Raw genomic sequence first — 27,974 nt, forward strand, 5'->3', positions numbered from 1 at the left:
TATCCTGCTCACCATCACCATCACCAGCAGCAGCAGCAGCAACAGCAGCACCACAGCAGAAGCCCATCCCCTAGCGTCCGTCCCGTGTATGTACCCCGTATGCGCATGGGCGGAGAAACTGCCGTTGTGCGCTGTTATTATTGTCAGAGTAATTTCTTTTTTACGAAAATGGCGTCTGGTCAGGGAGGTGTGGGAGCTGTCACGGCTCTACAAAGCCATCACTACTCTTGCGGACCTCACTGGAGCCCGGGAATCAACCAGTATCAGCACCAGCAGCAGCACCACACGGCCCGCAGCCTGGACCGGGCTCTGGAGGATGCCGTGTGCTCGGGGCTCCTGAACCTGAGCGGTAGGAAGCTGAGGGAGTACCCGGGGATGAGCTACGATCTGACCGATACAACACAAGCAGGTGGGTTGCCGAGCATGCATGAAGTGTAGGAGACCACGAGAGTCATTCAACACGGGCTTCATGTAAAAATGCGCTCACGGATTTATGCGTTTTTGTGAAGGCAGCGTGCCCGCATTGTGCATGGATTTTTCTCTGTTTTTCTGGATTTAGGCGCATTACCGTGTGGGTGACAATATTTAAAGGGATATACCGTCCTCTGAGCTGGCTTCTGTGAATGTACATACACATCCTGGTTGTAATTACTGTCCACTCGGGCTCATATATCACACCACTTTACAGCACAAGGGGCTCGGCTGCTGTTGTGTGGTTGTTTTGGTCGACGCCGAAAGCTTTCAGCAGCCCCCCTTGAGAGACATGAATGAGACGGCAGACGCACCCAAGTCAGGCGCTGTGCAGTGGTTTGCACACTATGGCTGCAGCTGAATTGGCACCGGGTCGCTGGAGCGGAATATGAATGAACCGAGAGGGCAGTTGTAAATCCTTGTTCACTGGATTATCATTTGTGGCGAGCTTGTGTTACGCGTACACGCTTCTTCTTCTTTTTTTTCATTTTCGGCATAACCAGACAAAAGATGCGGTGTACTTAGAGCCTCACCCCCCTGCCTGCCTGCCTGCCAGCCAATGTGCCCATAGAGCCCGTAATAATCTGCCAAAATGAGAGGAGGAAGAGTCTGGTCTGTTTTTGGTTTCATTTTCAAAATGGTAGCTTAAAAACGTGTCCATATCGTCGAGTCAGTCAGTAGGTCAGGATTAGACTCACATTTCCTGTTAACATCAGCTCATACGGACTCATTTGTATTAGACATGGTGGTTTGTGAAAGGGTTGATCTAAATCTAAATCAGAGGTCCCCAAACTGTCATGTCATGGATCCCTAAAGTGATGCAAATACAAATTAGACCCCCCCCCCATTTCATTTTTTTTCCAGGATCATTTGATAAGAATTTGCTTTTGAGTGTCTAATTACCGGTACATGAAACCAATGACCAATATAGTCATACATTCTGTCACTGTGGTACTTTATAATGGGATTGTAGTGAAAATAAATTATTCCACTTTTTGTTGGGACTTTCCAGATCCTCCACAAGTAGCCCTGAGGGTCCCCAGACCCCGCTTAGAAAACCACTGGTCTACCTGATACACATGTCTGCGTTACAAGGAACCCTGTGCAGGAGAATCTTCCGAATTATGATTTAGTATAGAAGTACATGAAAGAATAACAGTGTAATTGTGTAATAGTGTCATTATTTTGAACACAAATGTTGTGCTTGATCTCAGGGTGACAGTTTCCTCTTCTCAGAGGTCTACACACCATATGGTGCTACTCTGTCATGTGAAGCTCATGGCAAGTGGAGCCCTAGTTGGAGAGACATCTCTCTAAGGGATTTCAATGTTCTGCTCAAAGACCTTTTCATACTTACTGAAGAGTGAAGTATAATTATTAGTTTGTATTAAAGTCGTTATAGACACTAATTAACTTGGCTCCAGACAGAGAGAGCTCGGATACATAGCGGGTTTGTAGAACATTAACCAGATATGAACGCAGATTGCTGCTTTCCTGTTTCAGTAATCCAGATGTATAGAGAGAGAGACTGACCTCCTCAGTGCTTGCAGTAGATCATAAATCAGACACGAGCTAGTATTTTTGAAGTAAAACGATATGATGATGTCATTCTCAACTGTTTGTGCCTGAATAGAGTGAGAATCCCTCATGTGCACAGGCTGCCTTTCAGGGCCGAATCAGTCACGACAGGAAGTTAACATGCACTATTTATGGACTGCTCGGCTGAACGTACACACAGTATGTTACTGCTACGATATGTTATTGTATATTATCATCAGCTTGTCTCTGTATAAAGTAGGCCGGTTCACATTTATCAAAATGGATGCATATAGGATTTTGAGATAGCCATTATTACAAGTTACATAACACTGGTAGTCATCAAAAGAGACATACATGTGCCTGTCAAACCTTTGATTTCTGGCTTACACTGTGTCTGATCCCATCGCTGTACATTCTGTAGTCTTTTTCACTTTGGTTTTCGCATCTTCATTTCAATGCCTCGAATGAAAAGTGTGCCGCAGGGAAGTCTCACTTTCAGATGTGCAAAGAGAGAACAACACCTTGCAGTAATGAGTGGCTTAGACAGCTACAATCTCGATGTGAGAAGAAACAGCTCCTTCAGGTTTAAAAGATCTCGTCTTCTGAGATGAGTTAAGACAAATCCAATATTTAAAACCATTTTTTTCTTCATTCTCTCATTGCAGTTTAGTATTTGCAGGTTTTCAAATGGTGGTCATCAGCTGCCGCTTTTATTAAGTTATTTTTAAATGGGTGATGAGAGGAGACAATTTTAATGTGCCTATAAGTAGAAAAAATGTTTTGATGTATCTTTGCACTTGTACTATATAAATGTGGAATATTTAGCTCTGGGTCCTTAATTAAAGCAACAGCAACCCACCATTAGCTGACTGTTTCTTCCATTTGCCAGTTCGGTGAAGTTAAATCTGGGTTTTTATACATATCAGGGTCTCACCCAGTGGCCTCCATCTGACTGAGAAGCAAAAAAGCTTCAGTGTGTGTGTGGCCAGAGAAAACGAGAGGCCTGTTCGCACAGGGGTGTCTGTTTGCAGTGTGCTACTGGCAGTTTGTCTCCAATCAGTTTGTTTTCCCATGGGAAAGTGCGAGAGCCCTGTGCTGCTGCCCTGACCTTGGAGAGGGGCTGGGGAGCAGTGCATCAACCTGGGCAGATGTTCAGGTTCATATCCCCACAGGCCCTTGCCTGCCACTACACTACCCCTGAGGGTACAAACATACTCATGTTAGACAGTGCGAGGTGCTACCACTGCATCACTGTGCATGCTTGCAGTATTGTCAGACACAGCACAAAGTGTGGACAGCAGGAGGATCAGTTGTGTTCAGTATGTGTGGTAGCTCAGGGGAATCCTAATAAACAAATGCATTTCTAAACCCACAACTTTGTTTGGTCTCTGAGAGAACATAATGACTTATTTACAGTAGACTTAAGAATGTAGGTCATGTAGCAGATGGTGATTTTAGTGTATTCCCATGTTTTATAACTCTGATGCAAAAAAATATGCACACAATCTGTCATCATGCTATGAATACATGGCCTTCTTGCACATTCTTATGTCCTCCATGAAGTGTTATTGTGTGTGATTTTTGTCACCAAGAATAAACCAGGCCCAGACCTCTACAGTAGACTGTCGAAAGCTGGTTGAAACAGCTGGCAAAATGAATATTTCATGTTTTATTTGATTGTGCGTGACTTGACGGGCACACAGTTAAGTCTCGCACTGTAAGAATGCTTCTTAGTGGTCACATTCCTGAGAAGTTTTGTCCTCCAAGACGACTTGTCAAGGACAGTCGCCACAAGGACACAAGCATCAAGCCAGCATTCTTGGATTTAATAATCAACTAGTGTAAATACCCTCGGTGTCACTGCTCATGCGGGCCAATCAAAAACACAACACAGCACTACAATGTGCTACTCACACTTGGTGCTTCATCTTACTTGAAATCAAATAAGATATTCTGAGTGTCCCACGAAAGCCTGTCTTGTCTTCATGGCTGCTCTTTGAAGAATAGTTGCGCTGCTGGGAGGCTTCTCAGAAGAGCTGTCACACCCTTCCCAAAATAAACTAAAATAGATGTTTATGTGACAAACACAGTGTAGAACATACAGAATGTGTCCTCACTGTTTTCTAGTTTTTAAGCAATCATATCAGTATGAATGTAGTCTGAAAAAAAAATCCACATTCCCAACTGGTGCTTCTTCCCTCGGGGCTCCTTCTAGATTTGTGTTTGCGTGTTTAGACAAGACATGCATACCGGTCAGCAAGTGCCATGCCTTATCACCTAAATGACGTCATTGATAACGTTCTTTTACACATCTTAATAAAAACAGTATGTGCCCAATGATTTGCTGTCTGTACTGTAGTGTATTAAACAATTGAGGAAGATTCTTTAGTTAATGGCCACGGGAGAATATGCTCTACAGTGGCAATTTGTACATTTAAAATATGACACTGATTTTATTTTAGGAAATGCCTTATAGGTCCACTGTACCTGACATAACTCTTAAGAAGTTTAGAAGAAATCTGGAGCCCCTCAATGAAAGAACTCTTTGAATAAATTAGGCCCACGTATATTTTTAATAAGATGTGTATTTAGGTATTTTGGTATTTGAGTGCTTTGTATTGCTCAATTTTAGGGCTGCAACTTGTGATTATTTCCATTATCAATTCATCCATCAGTTGACTACTTCAGTAGTTAATAATCAAGCAGCGTTTTAATCTGCATATTGTCAAAATAATTGCCAATCACCACGATTTTGACTGGCTTGTTTTGTATTAAAGTTACATTGATATTAAACAGATAAACCATACATGAGAGATGTATGGACCACCAAGCGTTTGGTGTTTGTACTTGACAAATAACTGACGTGATTGTTCAAACTCACAGGTAACCCACATTCACTAAGTTATGATCTGCACAAACTACCAGCAAATATAATGAGAAACTTGTGCATGTCGTAGCGATGGCCGTGCAGATTTTAAATTAGCAGTGACTTCTCTTACATGTGACTTTGTTAATCGGCCTGTAGTTATGGTGCCAAGCTCAGTGTTCAGCCACAGCTTCTGCTTCTCCATTTGCAATGTTGAGTGTGGATCAAGTTTTTGATTCCATTTCAGTCGGTTTAAAGTTGTAAAAGTCAAAGATTGAGCCAAAATAGGACATTTGAGGTTTAAAGAAGGAACACTAAAAACGTATGGGAAGCACACATAGTGCACTTTGGAGGACAACTTTGTTTTCATGATCATTTGTAGTTTCACTTGGGACTGACAGCAGTATAAACACCCAAACTGCTGACCCAGAAATATATGTGGGTGTGTGTACTTGTGTAGCTATCTTTGTGAGAATCAGTTTCAATTTTAGACCGTGGGATTGAGGGCTTTTTTGGAGGGTGAAGACATATTGACATGTGGGTTTAGACGTTTAGTTTTTATGGGTAATTTATGCTAAGTGGCTGAGTAATGCATTTTGTCCAAACGTGTGTGTTTACTTGCTGCTCTGTGTGTGTGTGTGTGTGTGCCAACTCCTTGGACAAAAGTGTGCGAGAAATGTGAACATTAATATGTCTAAAGTGCTTACAATAATGTGTCTGTGTGTGACTGTGTGCAAATGTGTATGAATGAGTCTGCACGCAAACATCGATGTTAGGGAATCTATCGAGCTGAAAAGTATAGACTCTCTGTGCCTTGAACTAGATTTGTGAGTAAACTGAAATCCCCCGCGGAAGCTCACACAGACAAGCTGCTACAAAGTAGCTGAGCAAACAGGGCTGACCCAGAGACTGCCCAAACCCCCCCAGGCCATGCATGGCCCAACCACTACGTCATCACCCTCGAGCTCAAACGCTCCATGTGATTCTATGACACATAAGACTGCTCACAAGTCCACAGCCATCCTGGACACTAACTTCGGTTGTGATTGTTCCAAAAAGGCCTGTGTGGTCCTCCATCTGGATGGAGATGTGATGTCTTATCATTACTGAAATGGCTCTTCAGAACCTGATGAAGAATCTCATTACGGTGTCTCCAGGAGCAGATTGATAGCAAGAGCGCATCGCTTAATGAACATCAAACACCTGAATCCACCCTCAGACATACACCCACAGAGAGTACGTGTCCACGCTGAACACTCAACAGCACTCCAGACCACACCCAAAACCTGCCAGCCAGACACTGTGGTCACGTCTGCTGCAGGGTACAAACAATTAACCCTCATTAATCATTTTTTGTCATGTTCTCTCCCCTTGTATAGAAACTGATGAAGTGCTATCGTAAAAAACTTTAAAGATTGAAGTATTTTGGCATCTATTCCTCTACAGATGAACCCTGATCTTAACCCTAAAATGATCACAGATTTTTAATTGCAGTCTTAAAACAGATATTTGCCATTTGGGACCCCTCTGGGGCAACTCACAGTAGGTAGAACACAGTAGAGAGAGACTGAGAGTGCGCTGTTCAAGCACTCAGCAGGATGTCTGTTAGTATGGAGCTTGCTGTGTCATGGGAAGACATATCCAAACATCATCTGCCATAGCAACATAAATGAATTTAGTGATGATTTGATGCAAGGGTGCAGCAGAGTGTAGCCTTGGTGAAGGGCTCGTCTGCCTGGCGGGCCTTGTCCCATAGTCCCAGCAGGTGGATAAAAGGCCCACTGTGGGCTGCAGATGGTGCATGGCCTGGGTTGGAGGAGGGAGAAGCGGATGGAGATGGACAGTCTCACAAAGACTGCCTCCACCCACCCCCATCTCCCATCGACTCACATGATGCTACAGAAGAATCCCCCAGTTGTGGGGAGGTTGGTGGGGAAATCATCTGTGTACAGCTGGGCTACAACATCAAGGTCCAAGCCTCAGGGAGAGGAAAATTTTACTCTTAATGTAGAACGAGTGTACCCTGTGACCCCAGCTTTTGCTCTGTCTTCATGTGCTGATTTCTGTTTCCCTCAACCTCTTGGCTTGTTTTTCCCTTGTGATGCTGACTGTCTCATGGCCCACTTCACACTTCTGCTTACTGGCTGCTGTCAGAGCTCAGCCACAGAGTGAGACACATCTGAGCTATTGTTGGTCATCTGAGAAGGCTTTTCAGAAATGAGGGTCTTTTTAAAGACTCAGGCACAACTGACACAGTCCTTATGATGCCTCAGTAACCTTTAAGCTTGTCATATCTGCTCAGACATGTTAAAATACTATTTGAATAAAAGCTACTGATATGACTTTCTGTGTATTCTTTATTCTAATCCATTTACAGCAAACAGAATCCTCTTAACAGTAAGTGAGTTGGTGTTTGCTTTCGGTAAGGACTATGTAGCTTAATTGTTTAATATAGGGTGGTGGCTGTATGTAATTGCATGCATTAAGGGGATAGACGTGCAGTAGTGTTTGCTTTTTTCCGCAGTATGGATTTGGCTTTTCACTTAGGTGGGACTGAATAATTGAAAGCTGTTTTTATCTGTGGCTGTGCTGCTCCTCACATAGGTCTCTAATTATCGTGTCACCCAGAGATAATTCAGGAGACAAGAACATTCACACACACACACACACATGCATACACACACCAATTTGCAGCTACTGAATCAATATGTGCCTGAAGGTGAAGTCTACTCAGCGTTAGGTTGTCTTTATATGTATTGCTCTTGTAGGTCCCAATGTATCCTTATGTTTCCTGTTTCAGTGGATACAGTTTATGTCATGTTTTATTTAATAGAAGACACAAACAGAGAGAGAGAGAGAGATAGAAGAAAATGTCTTGCTGTGTGAGTGAATCAGGAACGAGTACTCAGTGCATGTGCATGTATACAGTTGTTATGCGACAGCTGAGTTGTGAGTGTAACCATCAGTATATGCCTGAATGCTCTTCTTTATTTTGGCTTTCTTGGGCAAGAGAGCCAGTGTCTAAATATTTTCTCCTAAGATACAGATGAGAGGCAGTGCTTATGTCCATTTACTGAAGTAGACATTACATTCATGCTTTTGTTACAAAATAGAAGCACCCACTCTTAGTTGATTGGTGTGGGGTTGTGATTTTGCAGCAAACTGATTTCAGTAGCCAAGCACAGCGCATGAGTTATGTCCTGGTCTGTGTGCTTACTCTGTCACAGGTTTTTAATTTGGGAATTGATTCAATATCAGAAATTATCAGTTTTATCTTTCTTATGGAACTTACAGTATGTAATCAAAAATATAATGTAATAATATTTGAAGAGAATCGTTAAATATAGGCTTTGCTCCAGACTGAAATGTCTCAGTGCCTGCTTGATGAATTGCCGTGACATTTGGCCCAGGGACTTTTTGGTTCCCAGAGGATGAATCCTACTGATTTTGGTGATCTCCTGACTTTTCTGTGAGTGTCACATTGAAGTTAACATTTGTGGTGTTCAAGTGAAATGTTTTCAACAAGTTTTGGATCGACTACCATGAAATTTTGTAGAGATGCTAACCCCCTTTAACATTTAGCCTAGAGTATAAAGGTCTATAAAAGGTCTATTCTGCCTCGTAGCACAATATCACTTGGTATATTATTACATTACATTGCAAACCTGATAAATGTATGTCAATATATTATGCAATATGTTCATATGCATACACATATATGTCTTTTAAACCATTCAAACAAATCTAAAGCCATTACTGTGCCACTCCCAGTTAGATTGATATTGGAAATACTGAGATATTAGACTGCCAGTAGCACTCAATCCTTCAAGGTCTGGTGTTCTGGTGTAATCTTAGACCAGTATTGATGAAGAGGCACGCTGCCCACTGCCCCATCACAGAGACATATTGATTAGTTTTTCAAGCCTGTGGCCTCATACCTAATGCAAACCTAAGGGATGGTGCCAAGATCTCCCAACGATTGTAATGTGTATGTATGTTCAAAGTGGACAGATCTCATCAATTATCATTCCTCGGCCTGCAGATTTGTCCAAGAATCGGCTCACAGAAATCCCTCCAGAAGTGTGTCTGTTCGCCCCCCTCGAGTCGCTCAACCTCTACCACAACTGCATCAAGTGCATCCCAGAAGCCATTATCAATCTGCAGATGCTGACTTATCTTGACATCAGGTGGGTCATTGCTAAAACTGTACTTTCAGTTTAGTTTCTGAGTTTCATCATATACATTCAACAAAAGTGAATACATAAGTGTACTTAGTTTTGTATCTCTCAGGAAGCACTTGTTCCCCATTTCAGAACACGAACAGGGCAAAAGTGCTTACATGAAAGAGGGCCATTTCCTCTTTTGCTGAAACACAATTCCCAGTGACCAGATACTGTTATTGTTATATGCTTCTGTATACAGTTATAAATGTAGGTCAATGTTTTATCTTTCTCGACAGCCGAAATCTCCTGTCAGTTTTGCCAAAATACTTGTTCAGCCTCCCCCTCAAAGTTCTGCTTGTGAGCAACAACAAGCTTGTGTCCATCCCTGAGGAGATTGGCAAGGCCAAAGAGTTGATGGAACTGGTGAGTGTGTATGTGTGGAAATGTGTGTGTGCTGGTGCATATGAACTCTTGCATATTGCACTGCCAGATTATTCTCATTTCTAACACTTTGTCTCCCCACACAGGATGTGAGCTGTAATGAGATCCAGGTTCTGCCAGCTCAGGTGGGGAGGCTTCAAGCCTTACGAGAACTCAACATCAGGAAGAACTGCCTTCATATGCTGCCCGAGGGTTAGTGCAACAATCTTTTTGTTATTGCTGTATGCCTTACATTAGGTTGATGTTATTTTTGGCAAGCATACCTGACCTCTCACAGCCAAGACAACTCGGTTTTGGCTGTCATGTTAGCAACCAGAAGATGAACAACATGCAGCAAGCAATGCTATTTTACAACAGAAGTGAAGCATCCTTGAAGTACAACAATAAGCCAGTAATTCTTAACCCTGCATCATGTTAATCATGCAGCCTCCAATTATGTTTGTATTTTCTAAACTTAAAAGGCTAAAGTGCATGTGTCACGATGGCTTTGAGCAGCATTGTTGCCTAAGTGTGTTTAGTTCATGTAAATCCACCAAGTTGCAGATGCCTCTTCCCATTTCCTGCGTGTTTTCTAAATAAAGTCTATTAAATTAAATTAAATAAGCATGATCGCACCGTTAAGCTGAAGTGTGGAGACTATACATTTTCATGGAAAATTTGCGTTACAAAGATGTGAGTATTTGGCAGGTAAGGAGATTGTAATTGTATGAAGTTAGATCGAGTTTCTCAGCTTTGCAAGAAACTGTAAACCATAGATCAGTCAAGATACAAGAACAAGATAGTCTTGGCTCCGGTTTTAGTGTGTTGCAGTGTACCGATCAGGCCTAAACCGCCAGCATAATAAAGCATAAAACGTGTTCTGCATAACCTGCTGGAGGTCGTGCATCATGTTGAACAAAAGCTGATATTTAAACTCATCTCGTCTGTACTTGCAGAGTTGGCTGACCTGCCTCTCATTCGACTTGACTTTTCCTGCAATAAGATCACAGAGATTCCTGCGGCGTACAGGAAACTCAGGCAACTGCAGCACATTATCTTAGACAACAATCCTATGCAGTCTCCTCCCGCACAGGTAAGTGCATTCATCTCATAATTCTGTATCTCATAATTCTGTTTGTGCATATTATATGAATTTTAAGTACATATATGGAGTCAACACAAATTGTTTGTATGGGTTTCCTGTCTGTGGTTGACAGGTTGTCACACCCTGCACATCCTAATCAATCTGATACAACTGCACCACCTAGTGGATGCATAAACACATTTCTCTTTCTCAAGGCTACAACAGCTCAGAGTCTAGAGACACCTTGTGTGCATTTGTATGTTTCAGATTTGTCTCAAGGGCAAAGTGCACATATTCAAGTACCTGAACATCCAAGCGTGTAGGACGGACAAGAAGCCAGACACCCTGGACCTCCCCACCCTTGGCAAACGTTGCCTCCCACAGCCGCTTACCGATAGGTACTGACAACATGACACACAGTGCATCTATGTTTGTATCATTCCTCTTCCTTCAAACATATTTGAACTTACACTTGCTCCATTGATCGTAGTGAATGCATGTTGGTACATTCATTACCTGAAAGTTTGATTTTATTACATTATGTATTACATGCATATTTCTGTATATTTCCAGCATGGAAGATTTTTATCCCAGTAAGAACCACGGTCCTGACTCTGGAATTGGTAGTGACAATGGTGACAAGAGGCTTTCTACAACTGAGGTTAGAGTTCAAATGCTCTGCGGTAACTGATGGCATTGCAAGTGCATGATGAGCTTGTGTCATTACCCGAACATTTTGAGATACCTAACTATAAAAGTACACCTTGTAGCATTTTCTTAGTGATACCCTGTTGAGCTGTGCTGCTGCTAGCCAGCAAGAATGTGGTTGGTTGGTTCACTTTTGACTATAGCAAATGTAACATAAGGAAACACTCTTGAGTTCAGGCTCAGGCAGTAACACTCACAAGCAGACTTGCCAGACAAAGCAGTGCAGGCCAAGACAGCCTTGCAACCGGCAGTAGAACAATAGACATATACAACATACTCATCCAAAGAAGCCAAAGTAGGCAGGCAGGCAGAGATTAAAAAACAAAAACAACTGGTAGAACATCATAAGAAAACATGGGCAGACTAAATAAAATAATGGCCAGAGGGATAGCAACTTGGCAGTAGACAGGCAAATGGGTGATCAAGGTGACTGGTTGAAGTGAAACACTCCCTGAAGATGACTGGAGGGCAACTGGAGCATAATTAAGCATAGAATGATTGTTGTGGTAACTAATAGCTTCTAAACACATGTGTATGGGAGTCTAAGTAGCAGTTAAATTCAGAAAGGCATGTCAGGCTAAACCGAATTTATGTCTTATGTCTTTTCTTTTCCTCTCCTGCAGCCTTCAGACGACGACACCGTCAGCCTGCATTCTCAGGTTTCAGAGACAGCCCGTGCTGACGCCCTCTCACTGCTCTCCAAAATGGACTCTTCCAAAGGTTACCGAAAATAAGTATCATTCCCTTTGAAAGCAATAACAGAGACTCGGGGCTTGTTGAATGAAGTGCCTAAAATATGACAGTTTGTGTGACGAACACGGATGCTTCCTCCCTCTATCAGATCAGGATCTGTATGACTTTATAGAGCCCAACCCGGATGAGGATCCTGCTCTGTCAGAGTGTGATGGGCAGCAGAGCAGTCATGTGTCTTGTATAAAGGTATGACTCAAATCGGTTTATTAATAGGATGAACAGAGATAACAAAGCGTTTTTTTCTGTGAAAATCAGTGGGAGTTCCACAGTTAAATGACAGGGACTCTGTGTGTGTGTGTGTGTGTTTGTTTTAGGAACTGGAGAAAGTTCTTAACATGTCTCACCAAAGCAAAGATAAAGACAGCTGGAAGGAGGAGTCGGGGTGAGTTAATTAATCAATGCAGCAGTCCAACAAACTGCTGGCCTACCTCTGGCTCTAATGCAAACAGAAAATGCTTGCATATCATTTTTGTGCGATGACTGTAAAAAGAGTTCTGTGGAAGTTAGGAGTTTGGCAAGTAACAATGAGTCACCAGAGCTGTAAAACAGCCAGCCAGCTAGTTGGCATCTGGCTGTTTATGCTGCTGTTAATCTCCGTTTTGTGAATGATGTCTCTCTGTGTGTTTTTAATTCACCTTTATTTTGAAAATGTTGCATCACTACAAAGTAGGGGAAAAAAAAGGTGTTTGTAGATATAAGCAGGTTTTTTTATGCCTCATCTGTTGCAAATCAATCTATTCATCATCAGCTGCAAAGGCACGCTGTATGCTCACTGGCGGTCCAATCATAGTGATGGACATGTAGGTACAATGTCTGTAAACACGAGAAAACCTGCTGCTGACAGTGTAGCTATTGTGAAAACTGACTGTGCAGCTTATGTTTCAGTTTATCTGCAAATATTTTGGCTGGTTTAGACTGCGAAATGTTGTCAGCTGTGTGAAGCCTTGATTTACTGTCTCAACAACAAATGTGGTCAAAAGACAAGTTTAGATGATGTCATTTAGTTAAAATAAACGTGACTGTTTGAAGTCTGGACAGCTGTGTCGAGGTTTTCTGGATTTGCTGTGCTGTCATGAGGAGGGTTTTCTTCTCCTCTCAGGCCTTTTGTGCATTTTGAGCAAGAATGCAATGTTGGAAATGTTTAAACTCTTGAGCCAAAATGATTACATTTTGCCAACTGTATACAGTCTCTAATCCTAACCATTTTTATTGTGAACTTTCCCAGCTCTGACAAGGAGCAGCTAGTTGAGGAGGAGGATGATGAGCTGAAGGAAGTGCTGGATCTGAGAAAGATTGCCGTTCAGCTTCTGCAGCAGGAGCAGCAGAATAGGTGAATGGTTCTTCTTCTTTTTCTTTCTACTAATATAACTAGAAACCATCACCATACTCGCTGAAAACCCTCCGCACTACCTTTTATTGGTTTACATCTCCATTTGCTGTATAGCTTGAATCCACCTCATTCTTCTCTTTCCTTCTCTTTGCTCCTCATCGGGCAACTTTTTTTTTATTTTGCATGTTGAAACTGTTGAGCTTTATGTGTCAGTGGCCAGACAGTTCTTCCTCATCTCTGACTATTGCTCCGTCATCACCATTTCGCCTCTTTCACCTCTGCCAATCAAATTCTTATCGACATTACTTCACTTACTGTCTTGTTTCCTGCTTTCTTTCCCGCAATTCGGCTGCTGCGCGCTTGATGTACGCTTCTAGACGACGGTCCTTAATTTGCAGAGCAGAGAGTCTTATTCACAGACGGAGAGTGACTGGCCGGGCACACAGGTCAATGGACTTTCTTTATTGTTACCTGCACAAAGTTTGTATCTCACACTAAGCAGATAACCATTGATCACATCAAACGCACTGATACTGATACTACATTGAGCCTCTGGTGTGTCTCGGCAAATACAGTACACTGTTAATGCCATTTAAAATGTACATTCCCAGGCTTCATGAGGGTTTTTTTGTCCATTTCCATGCAACACAATTTGGAAATCTAAGCTGTTTCTGTGTTTGGAATGAGCTGTTTTTCCTGTGAGCTGGTTTACACAAGCCTGAATCCGAGCCCGAAATAGTACTGTCCCAGCCATCGTGCGAATGGAGTTCATTTGTCTTATATGTCCACATCATCTATGTTTGTTAATATGTGGCTGCATGCATCATAAATCAGCTAAATCGCCTCCAGATGGGATCATATTTCTCCTGTTTTAGCCTCTTTACACTGGCTCTAAGGCTGTTTTAAAATAGATTTTACTGAGCGCTTTTAAAGCTCTTCTGGCCTTGTTTCCCGCCATATTTCTGACCTTTCAATAATATACTGTTTGTGCCAGCACGCGGGAACCATCTTCCTCAGGAGATTAGATCGGCTCACTCAGTCTTCTCTTTTAAAACCCTTCTTAAAACGTACTTTTGTTTGGCGAGCCTTTTCTGATTTTATTTAACCATTAATGTCTTGTTGATTTTATATGCTTTTTTTTTTTTTTTATTATTAATCTCCTCTAACCTGATTTTTTTGATGACTTACCACTTACATTGCTGCCTTTAGTGAAGCCCTTTGTTAAGTACATTTTGGAAAGTTATTCTCATATAACATGAGTCAGACTGATAAACAGCTAGGAGAATCTGCATGCTTTGCTGAACGTGAGTCATTTCCAGTTAACTGAGTGTAGCTCTTCTTAACTGCATCTGTTTTGTCTGCAGGTTTTTAAGTCACTCCGGAAGCTCTGGCAGCAAACCAAGGCCCCCGCCTCAGACGGCTCGAAGGTATGCGCTGTTTTTTTTTTATTGTTTTGTTTTGTTTTTTTTTTTTGTCTGATGAAAAACATGTCAAAAGACAGTGGATTTTGGAGGAATTGCCTACACACACACATGCACACGTATGCGTATAATAAATATTTTAATATTTCTAACTTGATTTGATGATGATTTAAAATGATAGAAAAGAGATGATCACATTGTAGGTGCTGGAACCAGCAAGTGCTGAGTGTTTCCGCCTACAAATAAATGACATAAACAAAGCTGTTTGGTGAAACCGTGTTCAGGTTAATCAGGTTCATCACAGGGCAGATCTGTGTGTGTCCAATCTGATATTAAACAGATATGAAGACACTGAGCCTCATGAAACCAGAGAGACATGTAGGAAAGGTTCTTGCTCGACGCTCACAGTGTGAGTGTGTGTCAATGAATCATCAACAGAACGATTAATCTGGTGCTGCTTGTGTATTTATTCTAGTGCTTCTCTGGATGAAGGGAGTAGTGGAGCATCCGTACTGAGTGGACAGGTACAGACTCCTTTATTTCAAAGCAAACCTAACATTAGTGATGTTTCAGATTTCTTGTGTCCGCCTTTAAATTTGTGCTCACACCTCACGTTTCCTCATGTGATTTTTTTTTCTGTAGGTTGCATGACTATAATAGTCAGACTATTATAGACTATAATACTAATGCAATGACTATAATCTTGCTCTGTCTGCTTTTGTAGCCTGCTTCTTCGTGCTCCTTTGATGGCAGCCTCAAGACCGACCAATCGGATTCAGAACCAAAGTGGCCTGAAGTCCCACCTGTCCTCAATCAGAATGAAGATCGCAGGAGGAACAAGTACCTCAGAAAAGATTATCTGAAGGTATGAGGGCGTGAGAGTCATTTATGGTTAGTTGAAACTGATTGCTGACAACATCTCGTTATTTGCCAGGGGATAAGTTATCAACTGGTTTTGTTTTCGTTTTGTTTTCGTAGGTATTGAGATATTTATCCGTAAATTACATTTGTAAATTTCATTTGAAAAATCGTTACCAGGAAAATCTTTACCCAAGCTTATGTGAATGAATGGATGATTTTTGTCCTGTTCATGGGTCTGCTTCTACAGTATGACTCCTCTGATGAAACTGTTTGCATTGACCTCTGTGGATCCTCCACAGTAACTGCGAACATTACTGTTCTCATTCTCTCTAGAACCATTTTCAGTTCCTTGAGAGCACCACAAATTTCACTCTTTTCCTTTGTATTGGGGTCAGAACATAAGTTTCCATGACAGGTGTCTCAGAACCTGGGCCAGTAAAACCACAACTACCTGCAGTGCTACATACCGGTGGAGGAAAACAAAACAAACAAGCATTTTGTGTATGATATAAAAAGTGACATGCTGTGTGCATCAGATTACTACAAAGATCCATGAGAAACTTTAGCCCTTCACAATAGGATTTCATGGTGCATTTATTTTGATAAAAGATAACCTACTGAAATAATGTATGATATCAAATGATATTGTTTTTTCATATAGGAAATAAAAGGTGTAAAATTATGAACAGGATTGTGTTTTTCATTTCTTGACAGTACAAGTGTCAGAGTTCTCGGAAAAACTCCAGTGGAAATGAAGATTCTGAGGTTGGTGTGACAAAACATCTTGCGTGGGTAAAAATCAAAATATCTTATAGTCTCAAAAAACATATTTCATTATTATCCTGATTGTGCTAAATGTTGTGTCTCCAGGACGGTTTGCGCAGCGCTGACTTCAGCACCACTCTGACAGTATTTGGACTAAAGCCAAGATCAGGTAATGCACATACGCTTGTTGTATGACCTTTACAGTGTGTTTCTTTGTTCTTTTTCCTTTTTCAAGCTTGTATAAATCCAGAGACACAGCTCCGTTGTAAACCAAGTTTCGTATCTGTTGTGAAGTGAACACTCTCTTCTTAATGTGAAGCCAGTGCTTTATTATGAGAATTAGGTGGAGCAGTTCTCTGGAAATGGGGAAGGTTTCTGTGGAACTGTTGATCTGTCCTTTATCAGTGCATTAGCAGTCAAGTCAAGGCACAGCAGGATTGATGACTCTTGTCGTGTAGCAATCAGCTTTATTCGTGCATAAATACATCTTGTTCCAGTGCAGCAAAAGAATTTTGCCAACTTGTTTTTCTCATCATTGATTTATAGTTATCTGTGAAAACAACAGTTCTGGTAGAACTATTGGGTGATTGTTTGGTTTGTAAAAGCAAAATAATGAAATGGCATCACAGTTACAGAGTATGAAAATGACACCTGAGATTTATTCAGCGTTATTAAAATAGCTTTCACTTCCCATTGAGTAATCATTTCAACTCTTTTCATATGTTTTGCTTACATATGGTTGACTATAGCTGTCAAATAAATGTATAGGAGTAAAAAGTGCAATAGTTAGCCCTGAAATGTAGTGGAGCAGAAGTATAAAGTAGTGTGGACAGATCCACAGTGAAGTTGCAAGATGCACGGCTGGGCAATATTCAGATATGCTATTTCAGACTTCATGCATACATAAGACAGATGGCTTTGATTCTCCTGGAAAGCATAAGCGGAAACTAACCTGACCTGAATTTGACCTCTTCGGGCAGTCACTAGTCTCTGTCTAAGTCACATTCTAGGATTTTCTCTGTATCCTGTGTTTTTCCTGGAGCTCAGAACAGTGTGCTTCCATTATTATTCCAGCCTTCACCAGAGGAAATCGTCAAGACTACACCTCCACAGACCCCAGTTTCACCATGAGGAGGAAGATGGAGCACTTGAGGGAGGAAATGGAACAGATAGGACTCTTACGGCAGGTCAGAAGCCTCACAGCTTGTTTATCCGTTTTGCACAAAGCATTCAGTCATTGATCACTGACAGGCGAAAGCCAGATCCTGCTTTTGTTCTGGTGTTTACGCCTTTAGGAGAGCGACTGCTAAAGGAAGTATCCAGAGGGCTGTGTGTGTTCTTACTTAGCTGTACGGAGGTATCACAACTGCACTCGTTCAGACTTTCTGAGTCATACTGTATTCATGTCATTGTGTAAGACAGATCAAATTCTTCTACAGAGTTACACTTTGTTCAACTTTTACTTTGTTCTGTTGCTTCTGTTGCTTGTCAAGTCAAGAGATGCCATTGGAAACCTACTGCACATTGGTAATCGTACTTTGTAGTAGTAAGACAAGTAGTTTTTAGTAGTAAAAGGAGTAGTTTCTTATGTTGTATCAAACTTTCTAGCAGTTAAACCTGCTTCTGATAGTGGAAGCAGGTTAAACTAATAGAAATAAGCCTTCTTAGGCTGCCAGGTCTTCCTTCATTTGTTGGGATATCTTTCAAAAGTAGCTGCCATTTTTAGTCACTTGATGCAAATGACAGAAATACTTCAGCAGTTTAAGTGTCTTTTATAATCCATTTCAGGACTCCTCTTGAATGACGCACAATTCATTCGATTCAATGGTTCCAGTATGTTTTTGAAGAACATTGTTCCTTAATAAGTTTATCTTCATAAGTTTATGAAGTTCGAGTCAGTTTTATGATGAAGACCCAGTAAACACACAAAGCACAAAACATGGACCAAACATGGACCATAACATGTGTCAGTCAAAGCAAACTCTACGGTTGTTTGTGTTGTAATTGGCAGCATGAATGCCACAAGGAAACCCAATAATAAAAAAGCAAGTCAGAAGAAAGGATGGACACCCATGGATGGAGGTGAGGATGCTTCAACTTTCATTAGTGGTAGCATCTTTTCCTATGAAAGGAGATAAGAAAAACCAGAGGAAAAGACACTGGAAACATGAGGGAGCATAGACAGAACAAGTTGATGTCCTAAACTGGGGCACCTGAACATAAATAGAGGTTTTGTTATGAAGCTGAGTATCCACAGAGAACTAGATGAGTCTTATTTAGATTCACAAACGGTGCGAAAAGAGCATGGTTCCCTTGCCTGAAAGCCTGGGAGGAGATAAGAGAAGGAAAGCAGCTTGAAGATAAGATTCTGAGGTGACACACTTGTCTGGGAAAAACAATGGTGGACACGTGATATAAAAGAACATTTGCAGGCTCTTTGCGTGTTGAGATTGCCAAGTTAATGGTGATGGCATGTACCAATGTGCAAAACATTTAAGATGTGGTTAACCCACCTCATTCCGAATAACCAGATTGTATCACACACCACAGACGGATCTTTCGCACAAACACGAAATAAAGATAACGCGATGTCTTCAAAGGAAGCAGGTATCATTTACGAACAGACACAGAACAGACAGTGTGAAAGGACACAAAGTTTCAGGCTGTTTGTAATTCCAAATAAAAGTGTTAAGTGTGCTTGAACTACAGTTGGGGTCAGACAGAAGCGTGTGCATTTCAGAAACAGAATGATGGACCCGAGTTTCACATTCAAAAGACGCCTGGGAGCACAACAATACCTGCATTAGTTTTTTCATTCGATTGCATTCGATGCATTGCTTGTGCACATATCAACAGGATTCCCTCCAAAATCATTACCATGTTGACAAACGCTATTAGATAAACCAAGATATGCTGCATTCAGTGGACTCTGCCCAACTAGCTGCAAGATTCAAATATTCAGCCTTTAAACACCGACTGCGATAAATCCCACTCAGTGGTTTATGACCTCCACTACTTCAGGAAGACCTTTTGACTGCTGAAAGATGTTGAGATGCATTCAGCTAAATTTGCTCATGCCTTTGGCTACTGTAAAACATACAAAAATCCCACAACTTAAACACTGAACATCCATGACTTAAACACTGAACACACTATATGACATAAGTATTCAGACACATATTATGTGTGGTATGGGTCCCTTTTCTGGTGTTGGGCAATACCTTTGACTTCCAGTGAAGGAAGATCTTAGCATACCAACACATTTTGCAATGCCTCCAACCCTGTTGCAATATCCCATGGAAGGCCCCCCTCCCCTCCAGCACAACTGCCTGTCGGCGCACAAAGCAAGGTCCATAAAGATGGATGAGTCTGGTGTGGAAGAAACCAACTGGGCTGCACAGAGCCCCGACCTCAACCTCATCAAACAACCCATGGATGAACCGGAATGGAGAACACCCATCCAGGCCCCCGTGCAACACTCGACTGCATGAATGGGCAAAAAATCCCACAGAAACAATCCAAAATGCGGAAAGCCTTCCCAGAAAAGCGGACACTACCATAGCCGCAAAGGGGGGACCAACTCGACACCAACGTCCATGCACTTAGAATGCAATGTCACCAAAGTCCCTGCTGGTGTAATGGCCAGGAATCCCAATACTTTTGTCTATCTGACAGCCAGGGAACTGTAGGTTGTATCTGAGGTACAGTACGTGTGATGTACCTTTTGGTTCAGCTGTGGTTTTACATTTATTACAGAAATAGCAAATCCTCAGGTGCTTTAAACTTATGAGGACTAACACTAAACTCCCTTGTCTCTGGAAATTCTGTGGTGTAAACAGGATTGTTATCAGGAGCAGCATGTGATCACCTAAACAGGTTTTCTCACAGTATTTACAGTAGACATTTCGTTTTGTGAACATGCCCAAATAAAAATCATACAGTGCAAGTCTGGACACTCTCCTCAGCTCATTAGCTGGTGACACCCACAGGCTCTTTCTACCTATTCGGTAGTTGCCGTTTGTGCTTGCTCCCGCTAAAACAGGCTCTGTGGCTGTGTCTCAGTGATACTTTCCTGTTTTATAAAGCAGACAGGACTGACCACAAATAACTGAAGAAAAATACATAAATAAAACTCCCTTTTCATCCCAAATTCAATAGGGCAGTAATGGCACTATTGATGTGTTTGCAGAACATTGAGTCCAGACTGAAGGTGTTGCTCCCTGACGATGTCGGAGCCGCTCTGATGGACGGGGTTGTTCTTTGCCATTTAGCCAATCACATTTGTCCTCGGTCTGTTGCCAGCATCCATGTACCGTCTCCCGCAGTGGTAAGCACACTGAAACTCCAAACAGGATCTTTTTATTTAAAATCACATTTGCCATAGAGTTAAAGCTTCCTGCAAAATAACACTTCACAATAATAAGTTAGGCTTTCTCTCAATCTGTCTAGTTGATAGTCGGAAGTAGTTATACGCCTACATAAACTTACAGCCTTTATGGTTTTGTTTGTTCTGTTCTTAATCTCTCTCGTGATTGATGTTCTGTCCAGCCAAAGCTTAGCATGGCAAAATGCCGAAGGAATGTGGAGAACTTCTTGGACGCCTGTAAGAAGATGGGTGTTCCACAGGTAACGTTATTAATAATCCATCACGCTCATTCATTCTTTACTCAGTGAGCTTTATGTTTTAGGTTTTGCTCAGATTTATGATCTAACAATGGTAACAGTGGTAACAAGTTCTGTCATGCACACTAACTTGTCATCAGTCTCTTTTAAAAAAAAAGAACATTTAAGACAAGTAAACAAATAAATAAGACCAATAAAATAAGTTGTTAAAAAATACATCTGAGTACTGATAGAACTTTAAAGAAGAAGCGCTCTTATTCTTCAGCACATAATGAGACTATTGGAAAAGGCTCAGTAGAAAATGCAAGATTAGCTCCAGTTAAAAAAAAAAAAAACATTGAAACCACCATTTAACATTGCACCTGAAATGACCGGTTTCAAGGTAAAGTGCTTCAATGCTACACATTTAGCGGTATTAGATTTTCAGTCCAGTTAGCGGTGATTTAATTTCATAATTATTCTCCATCGCATTTATAAGATTCCAATCCTTATGGCCTGTTTAGCCTCCACAATTTAGATCGCTCCTTCATCCAATACAATCACTGGATGTCAGTGGTGTTTTACTTACAGTCTTTACATCTCAGTGACAAATGTCTCAAAACCACTGAACCATGAACAGTCAGAAATGATTTTGATGTGAAAGTCTGTTCAGTTCTGTGTGTTTTGAGTAAAATATCAGCATCCTGCAGGATGAAGCAGAGTGCTGTTTCCTGGAGTGCAGGAAGCCTCATAAATGTGACCATAAAGATACTTGAGAAGGTTCCAAGACAAACAATCAATAGCTTTAATGTTGTTAATTAAACACAATATGTTATTAAACTTCAGAGATCAGAGAACTACATAGTTAAATGTTACAGGACGTGAGTGAGAATCTCTTTATGTAATTTGGGTGAGCAAACCTTTCAAATAATTATGTAAAGGATGTCTTTTTCGCTGACTGTAGCTGACAAAAGATGTATTTCTGCTAACTCAGGACAAGCTGTGTCTGCCCCATCACATCCTGGAAGAGCGCGGCCTGGTGAAGGTGGGTGTGACTGTCCAGGCTCTGCTGGACTTGCCTCATTCAAAGTCCACACAACTGGCAGCTGTTTGACACAAGTCCAGATGTTACATCCAACCTGCAGTCATACAGCCAACCCCTCTCCCCAGCCCAAACCCACACCCCATCACCTGGGACCAGAGAGCCCTTCAGGGCGAGGTCCCAGTGAGCACTGGGTCTTTGGGAGTTTGCTTCTGCCTGACTGAAACAGGAGTCAGGAGGGAGAAATACCTCTGTCTCTTTATATGATGTCAGCTGCCACCCACTTCCTGTCCATCACATTTTCACTTGTATCCTCTTCCTGGTTACTGGGGTCATCTTTTATATGTGTGTGGACTAGCAATGTGACTGTGTGTTTCCCGTGTGAGCTGCACAGTTCGGACTTGCCAAGGAGAGACAGACAAGACAAGACAATGGGTCTATAGGAAGACCTCTACCCTCTCACCATGCTCAGTGATTATTGAGCCTGCAAGTGCTGCAGTACTGACAACCTTTCCATGCTGATGTTGGAGACATTGACAGTGAGGAGATGACAGACATGTAACTCAGTCTTTCACTAAAGATGCACAAACCACTGACAGACCTCAAGGGGCTCTTATGCTCTTGAGTTTCCCTCATATTTGTGGAATTTATTTTTCCCATGAGAGGTAATTTTTTTGAATTTATTGTACAGTGTTATGTTGGTTTTTTGTTGTTTTTTTACATGATGTGCATCAGGTCCCTATTGTATGCTCTTTTCAGAAGCCAAACCTGATTCATATGTTTTTTGACTCGAGGTATTGCCTTTTAGCGGCCACATCTCCACTGCTTGTTGAAGTAGAATTTACGCTACAGTCGACATTCTTCCTTCTGTTTTTTCCTCAAAATTCTGGTGTGGCTTAAATACATTTAAATTCTCCGTAGCGAACTCAATGCCAGCCAGCAGTCACCGGGGGAAGCGACATTTGACCACTGTGAGAACACGTGCTTGGCTCTGGCCAAAAGCATGATGGTCCTGTTTTGTAGCGGTTTTTTTTTTCCACTGTATATGTAAGGTTTCTGTTTTTGAAAAAATATTCTGTGTTGTGACTTTTCTAAGGTTTTTATACTTTCTTCCCAGTCATTGCCAACTGTCACTTGCCTTTCAAGTTCAGAGTTCACAACTTGGGTTGTGCCATGTTAGACACATAGCAGTTAGGATTTTATTGCTTTGCAAAACCACAGATGAAACATGTTCATACTGATTCGAGGGTTCTGAGTGATGTGCCTCTGCTTAATGAAAAGGTGGAGTGCTGCTTAGAGGCATTTACTCCTGCAAACCTTTCATATGTGGCACGGTCGGATCTCATTGCCAGGCCACCTTGCTGTTTGTGGTTTCTGATACAATTCATTACATCAGGGAAATTAAATTATTTATGTATTTATTCATTTGTTTTCTATTTATACGTTGTTGCTCTGTGTGTTCTAACCCTGATTTTCCGTTCAGGTGCAGTGCAGCTGAACATTTAGATTTAGATTCTGTGGCCAGAAATGAAATATTGACTGCAAGATGTAAGAAGAATTTTAGCAAAGAGTTTAGTCACAGCTGTCTCACTACTGTAATTAGTACTGGGAATTTTATCTTACACCTGTATACTATAAGAGTCACTCAGTCAGGGTGGAGATTAATAACAAAGTTGTCAGTAGCAACAAGAGCTGTGTTGACAACATAATATACCTGCATAATATGGGATTCTGTGGAAAAGGTTATGTAAGAGTTCATCATGTTCACAAAGGCTTAAGCTGTGCCCTGATTAATTTAACCTTTTCTATTTTAAATCTGTGTTAGTAATGGATTATGATTTCTGCAGATTCCTGTGATGCACCATTCATTTTATTATTGGATCTCCCACCGCAGTGGAAAAACAGACATTGCAGTCGTAGCAGTAGTAAGACATTATGTCTTAATTATAGATATCATAAATCCAAATACTGCCCATCATGCTTGCTTGACAAACATGAAAAGACATTTGGTCTCTCACTACACTGATTTGTACACAATATATACAGTGTACTGTATTTGAAAATGCACCTTTGAAGTACTACATGACCTGTCTGTGAGCTGTTATGACATAAAGCTGAACACAAAGTTTACAAGTATGAGAGACGAGTTCAAGTGAAAGTGGAGTTAAAGCAGAGTTTTGGTGTGTTTCCTAAAGGCCAAATGCCACTTTAACAGCTTCAAAGCCCACAAATATCATCATGCTAAACATCATTATTACATCTAAAAACGTGACATATTGTGCCTTAAAGGAGGGGTATTTGTTTTATTTTTTTAGTCATACACTATCAAGTTTGTGAAATGCACCAGCCCCATTTTTTATACTATTATGCTTTCATGAGATCCTTTTTTCAATGCATGCTTTTTGTGTGACATAAGCAGCTTCTCTGCTGACGAGCTACATCTCTGGATTGGCTGCCATAAGGGAAGAGAATTAAGTTAAATCTCAGTGGTCACTGTACAACCTCACAGTCTACCGTACATAGACAACCAAAGTGTGAGAGACTTGTTCTTGAGGTTTACTTGACTGACTCTGACATGAATCATGCATTTGCTGTCTCATTGTACAAAGGTGGCCTCTTCAGATGTTCAGTTAGATGTCAGATGTTCCTTGTTAAATATCTTTCCTGTAAAGCTATGCTTCCTCTTTTGTGGCCGTATTAACTGAATTTGTGCCATCATGTTCCAAAGAAGAGATGCAGCAGAGATACAGAATAACACAGGGCTTCCAGTTTATCATGCCTGACTTCTAAAATATGTGTATTCTCATGTAGAAAAGCCCCACTGGCATTCTACATTTTGTATGCTATCTCTTGATCTGTTGCTATCTGGAAAATACCCTCATCTGTAGCACTCTCTCATCTTTTACGGTCCTGCAACAATACAGTGATCAAACAAGCAGCTTTTTGAAGGGTATATCAAATGTGTTCTCATCAAGAATCCTTAAATGGGCACAAATTAGACCACAGACCCCCATTTGATAAGATTCCCTCGCGGGTTCTCCCATCTGATAAGAATTTAGCTTTTAGATGTTTTAATGTGTGAAAGCCATGACCAAAATAGTCACATTCTGCCAATGTGTTGTGCATGAATTACAGTAAAAATAAATTATTCCCCTGTTTGCTTGAGAACTCCTAGAATTGTCTCAAGAACGCCTGTGATAGACACAAAAACATGCACAAGAAAAAGTAAAATCTGAAACACAAACTCAAACTTGTAGCACACAGCCCTATGTTAGCACTACAGTAGCTCGGCTACAAAAGTCACACAGCAAAGGCTTTATCACTGAAGGTAGCATTGTGACATCTCACACTCTTTGTCTCTCTGTAATTGCAGCTTTGTAGACAGTGGAGCCATTGAAATGATGTGTAACCCACCTGAGGGCTGCTGTGTACTGTACCAGGCATTCATGCAGAATACCAATGCAGATAATTTGTAGATCAAAAATTTAAAATTCTGGTGCTGGATGCCTAAAAACAATATTTTTGGACCATACACTGTTGTCTTCACACGTTACTGCACATATTCAGTTGTCTTGGCTTTTCCAAATAACTCACAGTTACTTTATGTTTGGAGTTAGATGAGCTGAAAAGGTGAGAAGAAGTTTTGTGACTGAATTTTATGGGATTTTGCATGATACCAGCATGGTGCAAAAAGGATGGCAAGTCACATCATGAAGGAGATATTTTCTGGCTTTATCATTGTATGGTGTGTCTGCTGTGAGTATAGCAGATTTTCACATATATGTGAATTGTGCGGATGACTGCCACACACAGCTTGAACTGACATAGGCTATTGCCAAGGCTCCTGTAAAGGCAGACTATGAACCTAAGGAAACAAGTTAAACATAGGGTAGTTACATAAAACAGTTTCTCCACAAGGTGTGATGCTCCAACTTGAAAGCTCTTTGTAAGATTTGTCATTCACAACTGCTGCCTATTAAATTGCTGGTGGATGACATGACTCACCCCTTATACTATGTGGATTTGTTTTTTTTATTTTTGTTTTTTTTAAATACATATTATATTCATGTTAACACGCAATCCATGCCTGGACATGTAATATTGCCCCATTGTATTCATGTGAATATAATGCAGCTTTGTTTGTGATCCCTTGTTTATTCCCTGTAATTGCCCTTCCTGTTTAATTAATTCACAGCCATGCTGGTGCATGCATGCTGCAGGTGATGTACACACCTACCATGTAACTCCAGTGCAGTGTAATTTAACTGTTGGATTTTCCCATCTCTGCCTTGATGTCAACTGGAGCCAACACCTCACTGGACTATGTGTGCGGTTTCCTTCAGTCCTCTATCAGTTGATAAGACAAAGTGGTGAGATAACATTTATTTGCTATAGCTAGTGGGAGCAGCCATGAGTCATCTGTGAGGTCATGAAAATGTCCTTTCATGTCTTCGCAGAGCAATAGCGTTAATATCACCACTATCATCAATGTTCACAGGATATATTAATGGATCTCTTTCATAATTCATATGAGGCTTCAGCAGTCTGTATCTAATATCCCAAATTTACAGCTGTTGTATTGTCAAATGTCCTCAATATGTTTGTTGAACTTTGACCGAGGATTAGCGCCACGCTGAGGAAATAGGATACTAAAAAGTCTGTAACTTTGGAAGATACCCACTTGTTTTGTGTAAGTCAGACTTTGAAGCTTTGTAATAAGCTTTGTCTGAACTTTAGGAAGTAATTTATGATAACGCTCTCAGTGTACATATGGGCATGTGATTAAGACAGACTTTGAATTTTTTCAAATGTTTGGAGGAGGTGGAAATCTGACAGTATGTGAAACTTTTCAACAATGGCTCTACCCAGTCCTTTATTATTTGGTTCTTAAGTTAGCCACAGCTCTGATTAATAAATAGGTCTGGTGGAAGGTGCTTTATGAGGCCGAGTGGCAGCTTTCCATGTTACTTTCATGTGACACTCCCTTTAGCACACTTGCAGCGCAAAAAAGTCTTCAATGCACTAATTATATGTGTCTGTCGTTGGCTCACTTGTCTATCAGAACTTGTTATGATTTAATACATTATCTCATCCAAAGAACCAGTGAAACAGTGAGTCATGTCTAAATACTACACTGCCAAGAAAATTCGAACTTAAGTACTTAAGCTTTTTGTATTTTAAAACAAGTCAAATGCATGCAAGAATACTCAATGGCTGAAGCTGAACTTCTGTACATATCGTCTGTATAAATTCCAGGGATTTCTTAAAAAAATAAGTGAATAAATAAATGTGGTCAATATCAAAGTGAATTTCTTTGCAGCTCAGTCTGTCTTCAATACATGAATGTCAGGCTGTGAACAGGAGAGCACCCTGTTTTGTCTGCTGACACACACACACACACTCTGATATACAGTGTAAATGCACCAGCTCATTATATGGAGAGCTTTGTAAGGTTGCAGTCCTGAAATTTCAGTTAGTCAAGTTAAATCAGGTCAATGTGCAATATGAGACAAATTATAAATGGATAATGTCAAGAGTAAAGTAAAACATAAGACGTGATGGATGGGAATCAAGCATCCAAATCCGAAACAAACTAGGTCAACAGCTGTTATGTTTCTGTTGCCAATACTGACTTTACAAATACATTTTGTGTCATGTGACGCCTGCTGCGATGTCTCCCTCTCCCCCTCCTCATCACCTCATCACCATTTTGGGGCTTTTTCCACATTCAGATCTGGTTCATGTCTTCCAGTCAGAGCCCTTTTCTTTTTGTGCTTTTCTGAATCTGATTCTCACAGCCTGACGCTCAGTCTTTGATTCTCTGCCCAGCTCCGTCTCTAGTTTCTCTTTGTTCATTCTTGTTTTCCTGCCTCATAAAAAAACAGTTTCTCTCCCAGTCTGGCCCGGAGTCCTGTCAGAATCTATAGCCTCTCTGTTGTCCCTGTTGTC

At 41.1% G+C, this 27,974-nt stretch overlaps 1 protein-coding gene across 2 annotated transcripts; it reads left to right on the forward strand.

Moving 5' to 3' along the window:
• Window positions 1–27,324, forward strand: lrch2 (leucine-rich repeats and calponin homology (CH) domain containing 2). 2 transcript variants are annotated; one of them, XM_046410673.1, is made up of 21 exons: window positions 1–409; window positions 8,919–9,063; window positions 9,336–9,462; window positions 9,567–9,672; window positions 10,416–10,552; window positions 10,811–10,941; window positions 11,117–11,204; window positions 11,875–11,971; window positions 12,093–12,190; window positions 12,319–12,386; window positions 13,230–13,334; window positions 13,712–13,780; window positions 14,699–14,761; window positions 15,231–15,279; window positions 15,480–15,620; window positions 16,331–16,381; window positions 16,487–16,550; window positions 17,456–17,568; window positions 20,571–20,708; window positions 20,930–21,007; window positions 21,978–27,324. In XM_046410673.1, exons 1-21 carry the CDS (start codon window positions 100–102, stop codon window positions 22,095–22,097), a joined length of 2,298 nt encoding a protein of 765 aa, XP_046266629.1. In that variant the 5' UTR covers window positions 1–99; the 3' UTR covers window positions 22,098–27,324. The 2 variants fall into 2 exon arrangements, with proteins under 2 accessions (XP_046266629.1, XP_046266631.1); XM_046410675.1 differs by lacking the exon at window positions 13,712–13,780 and having other exon boundaries at window positions 17–409.
• Window positions 27,325–27,974: the final 650 nt, after the last annotated feature.

The sequence above is a fragment of the Scatophagus argus genome, chromosome 14, assembly GCF_020382885.2.
Source record: "Scatophagus argus isolate fScaArg1 chromosome 14, fScaArg1.pri, whole genome shotgun sequence".
In the NCBI taxonomy this organism is placed as follows: Eukaryota; Metazoa; Chordata; class Actinopteri; family Scatophagidae; genus Scatophagus; species Scatophagus argus.